At 35.8% G+C, this 7,316-nt stretch overlaps 2 protein-coding genes across 2 annotated transcripts; one reads left to right on the top strand and one right to left on the bottom strand.

The window, feature by feature from the left end:
• The first annotated feature begins 1,545 nt into the window (after positions 1–1,545).
• LOC112033502 (receptor-like protein 44) lies at positions 1,546–2,937 on the top strand. The gene has a single exon (XM_024066276.2). The coding sequence runs from the start codon at positions 1,827–1,829 to the stop codon at positions 2,865–2,867; it is 1,041 nt and encodes a 346-aa protein (XP_023922044.1). The 5' UTR covers positions 1,546–1,826; the 3' UTR covers positions 2,868–2,937.
• Positions 2,938–4,167: 1,230 nt separating this feature from the next.
• On the bottom strand, positions 4,168–7,251 carry LOC136070502 (uncharacterized). Its single transcript, XM_065780508.1, has 7 exons — positions 6,922–7,251; positions 6,584–6,808; positions 6,160–6,252; positions 5,839–5,940; positions 5,294–5,743; positions 5,153–5,205; positions 4,168–4,374 (listed from the first exon to the last, which is right to left on the bottom strand). The coding sequence occupies exons 2-6, from the start codon at positions 6,761–6,763 to the stop codon at positions 5,191–5,193; spliced, it is 840 nt and encodes a 279-aa protein (XP_065636580.1). The 5' UTR covers positions 6,764–6,808; positions 6,922–7,251; the 3' UTR covers positions 4,168–4,374; positions 5,153–5,190.
• Positions 7,252–7,316: the final 65 nt, after the last annotated feature.

Raw genomic sequence — 7,316 nt, 5'->3', positions numbered from 1 at the left:
AACCAATGTACTAGGACAAAATTGGCATTTGCCCTTTTCAGGCAAAAAAAGCAGCATTTTGCCCTATTTCCCAAACTAATTAGGGAAATGCCCCTCTTTTAAAACTCAATTTTCTCAAATCGAGTTAAGCCCTATAGTGGCGTTTTAAAGAGTCTATAGTGACGTTTTAAGGAGCCTATAGTGGCGTTTTAGAACTCGAGCTCCATAAACTCAAGTTATAGGTAAAAAAAAAATATAAAAAACTTGTATGGAACTCGAGTTCATGGAGCTCGAGAGTTCATGGAGCTCGAGTTCCAAAATGCCACTATAGGTCATTAAAATGTCATTATAGGCTCCTTAAAATGCCACTACAGGGCTCCAATTTTTTTTTTTTTTAAACTCGATTTTGAGAAAATCAAGTGTCAAAAGGGGGCATTTCCCTAATTAGTTTGAGAAATAGAGAAAAATACTGCTTTTTTTGCCCAAAAGGGCATAGGCCAATTTTGTCCCAATGTACAAACCCACTGGCTAAGCTCGATGCCTCTCAATGTACTAATTATTTGGTAACCCACTATCTATGATGGGAATTTGCTGGCCTTTGATAATGCCGAGCTCTTTTGTAACTATATGATTATTATCTCATATATCATAATGGCGTTGTTATTAAAAAAAAAAAAATTGCTACAACATTGCAAGGAAAGCACTATGTTTGTTGTAAGATTAAAAAATCTGGAACCTAGTAATTTTTTATTTGCAATTGGTCTTCACAAAAGAAACATCCGTTTAAAGATTGCATCCCAAAGTTTCAAAAATGGCATGGACATAAAAATATACTATTAAGCATATATTATAATAATAAATCATTCATCAAAGAAATATAATGATAAATTATAGTAAAAAGAGAAAAAAAAGCATAAATACAATAATAAATTTTTATTACTGAAAAAATATGAAATGTGCTTAGGTTTTTGATATAGTATACCCATTTAAAGTTAACAACTTTATGGGTTTTTTTTTTTTTAATAATAAAAAATAAATAAATAAAAAGTTAACAACTTTATGTGTTGGGCTCGAATATATATTTTTCTAAAAATGTATTGGGCTCCACTTAATAAGGAGAAACTTGAGCCCATACTGATCTTTTTGTCAGACTCGGGCTACATTTCTTTGTAACTATAAAAATAAATTGGTAGCCATGTTTTTTGTTTGGGCCGATGTCGAACTATAAACAAGGCTAACCACCAACAAATAACACAAAAAATGCTCAACTACACAAACAGTAGCATGGCCCTACAAGAATGACTGTTTTAGCAATGGAAAAAGATAACAAATCTAGATTTAGAGTAGCCATTCAATGATTGTGGCTCAAATTCATCAAAGAAAAATTAAGACTGTACCCACGTTGATTCCGTGACTGAGGGCGTGTTTGGTATGCAAACTCTGCGGGCCTAGAAAAATTTGGGTTCACACGGATCTTTTTGTTAGACGCCGGCTTCATTTCTTTGTAACTATAAAGATTGTGACCCGCATTGTCTCTCTAATTGACTATTCGATAGAAGAAAATGTTGTTAGCTTATGTAAGAGGCTTGTCCTTTTTTAAAGATGCAAGGGACCACGCGCTTTCTCTTTTATAGACAAGAATAAGTGTAGAGTGGTTCGCATTTGGCCTTACCCCTTTTGAATACTGATTAACCAGACTTTCACTCCTGCTGTATCATCCAAAGGAGTTGTTATTCTTATGTGGTTTGATGCTTCTACATAAGTAAAAGATCTTACAATCTAAGTTTCTTTTATTATTCCATCTAATTCCTTATTCCTGTCATCTTATTTCGTATGTGTCAATACTCATGCTGCTAAAATCTCAAACCCAAATTGTTCTTAATTCAAGAGCTCTTGTTTTGCTCCACATTCTTGTCTGGTCATTGCCAGATACACTTACCATGAGTTCTGGTACCCCGAGCGATATCACTTGCTTGAAATCTATTAGAGATTCCTTGGAAGATCCTCTCAATCACATAGCCACTTCTTGGACCTTCAACAACCTCACAGAAAGTCCTATCTGTGGATATGATGGGGTCAGTTGTACAACTGAGAATAGGGTTCGAGGTGTACAACTGGCCAACATGGGGCTCAAGGGCAAGTTCCCTAGGGGCCTTGTGGACTGCAGCGCACTTATAATCTTAGACCTTACAGGCAATGGAATTTCAGGATCAATCCCACCTGATATCAGTGAAATACTGCCGGCTGTAGAAGTGCTCAAACTCTCAAACAATAACCTGTCTGGAGAAATCCCATCGAGTATGGGTAATTGCTCTAATCTGAAGGTTCTCATACTCGACAACAACAGGCTAACGGGTCAAATACCTCAGCAACTCAACCAGCTCATCCATCTAGAAGCCTTTAGTGTTGCTAATAATTTGTTGTCGGGGCCAGTGCCAGACTTTGTCAGCGTCACTACAATCAAGCCTGAGAGCTATGTAAATAATAGTGGACTATGTGGAGGGCCTTTGGAATATTGCCGTAAAAAGCATAGTTGGAGCTTTGAAATTTCTTTCAGGAGTGGGTTTGTAGTTGGTTTTGTGGTTTTTGCCTTTTCATATACAGCTTTTTTTACCTACTATTTTAATCTGTGTGTGGGATCAAACAAGAGGAATAAGATAATGCCAACAAATACTACAGAACTGACAGCGACCAGGACGAACATCGCTGAAAAAGTTGATCAAGTTACCCAATTGATGAAGGTACTTTTCCTCACTCTATTAAAAGTGCTAGGGGCAAGTACATATATAATAAGGAAGAGTGCAAAGTTACATGAGATATTGATTGTAAAGAAAAATCAGCTTTTTGAGAAATTAGTTGAAATGATAGTTTCTTACAATGATTCGTGATTGGTGTATTGCTTTGTTATTTGTTGTAGGTCAAATAATTGTTATATATACATCGCATGCATTTAGTCTATTCCACGAATTTGTTAACATTGTTAGTGATATATGACATTATTTCTTTGAAGTAAAATTTCAAATGCTTAAAAAATGTTACTAAAGCAAAAATTATCTCATGACACGTGAACAGAACTAAAAATACATTACAAATATGTTCAATTTAAATTTAATATTTTATATATACTACTTTTTTTTTATTGCATATAGGTTTTTATATAAAACTGTTAATTACTTATGAGTTATGACAGATTTAATTTTATGTAAAAGAAATGAGTATATAAATTTATGATTTTATAACCTGTAAAAAAATTGATTAATAATTTTTCTATAAATTTTAGTTAGTTTCCTCACAAAATATAAAAATTAAGCTCACCTTTTTCAAGCAAAATAGCAAAAGAATAGTTAACAACATATGAACGTGTATGTGTGTGTTGTATATATTGCTATATACAAAATATGTAATATATAATATTTGAAAGTGGAGAGAATTCAATTAAAGATTTTATGTGAATCCTTAAAGAGCCGTTGTAGGAAGCACTACAAAAAACGCGTGGCAGGGCTGCGTTTTGGAGCTGCGTTTTTAAAAAACGCAGCTCCAGGGTACTGTTTAAGCTGCGTTTTTTAAAAACGCAGCTCCAGTACTGGACTTATAGCTGCTTTTAATAAATGCGGCTATAGACTGAGTCTAAAGCTGCGTTTTTTGGTGTTCAGGCTGCGTTTATCTTCGTAGGACTAAAGCTGCGTTTTAATAAACGCAGCTCTAGACCCATCTGACGATTTATTTATTTATTTATTTTTAATATATCCTAAAGCTGCGTTTAATAAAGACCTGTAGCTGCGTTTTCTACAAAACACAGCCATAGGCCAGTTTGGGCTGCGTTTTAAAATGCAGGTATAGGGTACGGACCTATAGCTGCGCTTTATAGAAAACGCAGCTATAGGTCCAACCTATAACAGCATTTTAAGCGCAGCCTAAACTGGGGATATAGCCGCGTTTTGTAGAAAACGCAGCTATAGGTCTTGTATCTATTTTCGTGAAAAAATGCAGCTAGAGGGTGTTAAAAACGCAGCTCTAGACCGGGTTTAAGTTGCGTTTTTGAAAACGCAGCTCTAGGTAATTTTTTTTTTTAAAATTTTTTTTCTTCCAAGACATCCTTACCTAAATCAAAACCTGTAATTCATCAAAACCTGTAATTCCTGCCCAGAACAAGACCTACACTCAGATGCAATCAATTGGAACCAACAATTTGCCAGCAAACAAAAAATATTCATTGCCTAAAGATTAATTACATAAACAAATATTTACAAACAAGTTCCCAACAATAGTCTACACCATCACAAAATCTCAAACCTTTCAAGCATTTTTTACATCACAAAAATTGTCAACAAGCTAGCATATATCATGATTCTTCAGCAGCCAGTTTCCAGCAAGCATCATCATACAGCCAATTACCTGTGACAATGCGAACACTAGAAATAAGCTAACGTTTTAAGCTAAAACAAACAGAATCTAAACAAATAACCAAGTATTTTGCTCAGTCAGTCTATTAACAAGGTCAGCATCCCTTACACATTTAGAGTCATTATCATATATGAGGCTTACACATAGTCTTTTTGCTTGTATTCATTTAAAACCATGGCATCTTATAACAAGATTGAGAGTAGACATAGTTCACTAGCTGCACTTTTGAAGGTTTAAATCTTTCCAAACTCTATACAGTATCATAGATTCCACTCTCTTCAAATTCATACATACACATACATTTACATAATCCATATTAACTACTGTTTTATAAAATATAACAACAAATGTTATAATTTCCTAGATGGAAAGCTACCTTCCAATAAGGTCCCTTCATATTCAAGCTCACTAGTCATCAAATTTCAATTCTTTCAAGTTTCAACAATAAAATGCGAACAATGCTTCATGTCCAGTATACCATGTTCTAATTAACCGCAATGCTATTATTATCCTCCCTTAAAAAATTAAATATATAATGTAAATTTTGTAAGGAAATATTAGCCAGGTCGTGCAAGTGTAAAAAGGCATGGTTGAAATTTTCTAATTTGTTTTTGTCTTATAGTACATCTACTTCCGTAACTTCTTGCTTCATATATACTAATGTAGGACCTTCAAATTGGAATAAAACCAACAAAGGCAGGAATATATCTAATTTTTATTTTGATTTTTTTCCCAATATAGTTATATATGTTATAAGGAATAGTTTTACCAGAGGATTCATAGTTTCATTCCCATGGAGAGTCCCAATCAAGCACTGCCACCCTGAATATATTAAAGAGATTATATTAATATCATATAACAATGCATTGCAAAAAGTAGTGTTTTGCTAAATACACCTTCAATTTGATACCTGAGACATATTTGAATCACGTGCACCTTGGCTAATTTGGGCAAACATTGCATTCATGCGCGTCATCACTTCGGCCATTTGGGCTTGGTGCCTTGCTTCCATTTGGGAGAGTTGCTCTTGGTGCCTTGCTTCTGATTCTTGGTGCCTTGCTTCTGACTGTGACAGTTGTTCTTGCACTTGGGCTAGTTGCTCAGTTAGTCTAGAGGAGTTGTTCTCCAACTCCAAAATCCTTTCTGTTGTTCTGCTTGGCACCGATGGAGTCATATTAAACTCTGAAGCATTTGTGGCACTTCTTCCCGATGGAGTGATTCCAAGTCCCACCCCCCGTACACGTCCAGGGCGCTCTGGACCAAAGACCCTCGCATATGCATCGTCTTTGGACCAGAGAACCCCACTACCAGGCTCTCCTTGTAGTCGCACACCCTGGCTCAACAGTTCTTCCATCCTACTCTGTACGTTTTCCCACAACAACCAAATAACATATTACACACCATAAACAATACAAACACAAAATACACTAAAAGGAAGTTTCAAATTGTGCTTACTATGTTCTCTTGCGCACGAGGAGTAACAGCAGTCCCATCTCTCCTCCGGTATACTTTTAGATACACGTCTGCGCGCTCGACTGGAGCACCATTAGCTTTCGCCTACATGATGAACAAAAGGTCATACAAATCACACAATTGCTCTCAGATTTGTCCTGTTGTTTATCATTTGCATTGACTTAGGTGTTCATGACTTCAAAGTTTATATCTTGGCTTTAACAACAAAGTAAAAGAGTATTTTTAACATTTAGTGTGATTCAGAAGCATAAAATCAGCTTATGTGATACACGAATATAGTAGCACTCGGAATGCATTTCTTACCATGTCATCAGCTATTTGTGCAAAACTTTGAGCCCCAGACGTTGCTATCTCCTTTTGTTTCCCTCGACTGGCCTTGTTCTTGTCACTTAATGTCTGCAACCACATTACCGTCAAAGTATCTGAAAACTAAACATCTCTTGACTAAGGTATTTTACTACTTACTGTAACTTTTTGTCTCTTTTGTGCTTGTCATTGTGCATTCAGTGTTAAAATAGGAGTTGCTAAAATTCAGTTTTGCAGCATGTGCGACCTGAATATACTCGTTCATTGTTTGCTATTAGTTTACCTAAATTGGTTATGCCCATTTTTGTGGATGGTTTATTGGTGTGATTTGTGTTTGCTATTAGTTTACCTAAACATGGCCAACATGATCTCATTGACTAATTTATGACTAAAATGAGATAGACGAATAAATTAGCAATACCACAGTTTTCTCATGAAACCAGTAGTTAACCATCTCCTTCCACTGGTCCTCCATTACCCTCGGCGGTGTCCTCTTGGCCAATACTTCTTCCTTTGTCATCCCTTCTTTAATGTGATCCTTCTTCAACTTACTCCTCCGATTTCTCCTGAGGACCCCGAGTATATGCATTGCCCATCCCATTTGATTGGGTGGTTTAACAATATTGGACGGAATGAGATACCGTTTCTGAAATGCAAAAGTAGAGTTAGCAAAACACAAGAATGGACCCTACTAAATATGACATTTAATTACGACAATAGCTGTAAATGACTGTTACTTATACTTTATTTTCATATTACCTTAATCTCCACCCAACAATCCTCTTTAACTTTTTCTCGGACATTTGGCCACCCAGCAGGGACAAGTGGGCATAATAACCCATTGTGCAAAAGAGAAACAGAGGAAACTGATCTGTTTTCTCTTCTCTCAACTCATGTGGCTGGATTGAATTGCTATATTACTCTCTAATCAACCACCCAAAGCTAAAGACAACTGGAGGACAACCCCAACTGATTCCACCAACTTGGCTAATTCATGCCTCTCATATAAATAATGCAACAGTTATCACCAACCAACAAAATAATGGAACCTTGTTATTGGACTTGTATAGTTGTAGGGACAGGAGCGATTAATTAGCACATGGAGACACCCTCTTCTAGCTGGTTTTTGTAAAATATATATATATATATATATA

Source organism: Quercus suber, unplaced genomic scaffold (genome assembly GCF_002906115.3).
Source record: "Quercus suber isolate HL8 unplaced genomic scaffold, Cork oak 2.0 scaffold_238, whole genome shotgun sequence".
Classification (NCBI taxonomy): Eukaryota; Viridiplantae; Streptophyta; class Magnoliopsida; order Fagales; family Fagaceae; genus Quercus; species Quercus suber.
This window is presented reverse-complemented; position numbering and strand designations above follow the sequence as displayed.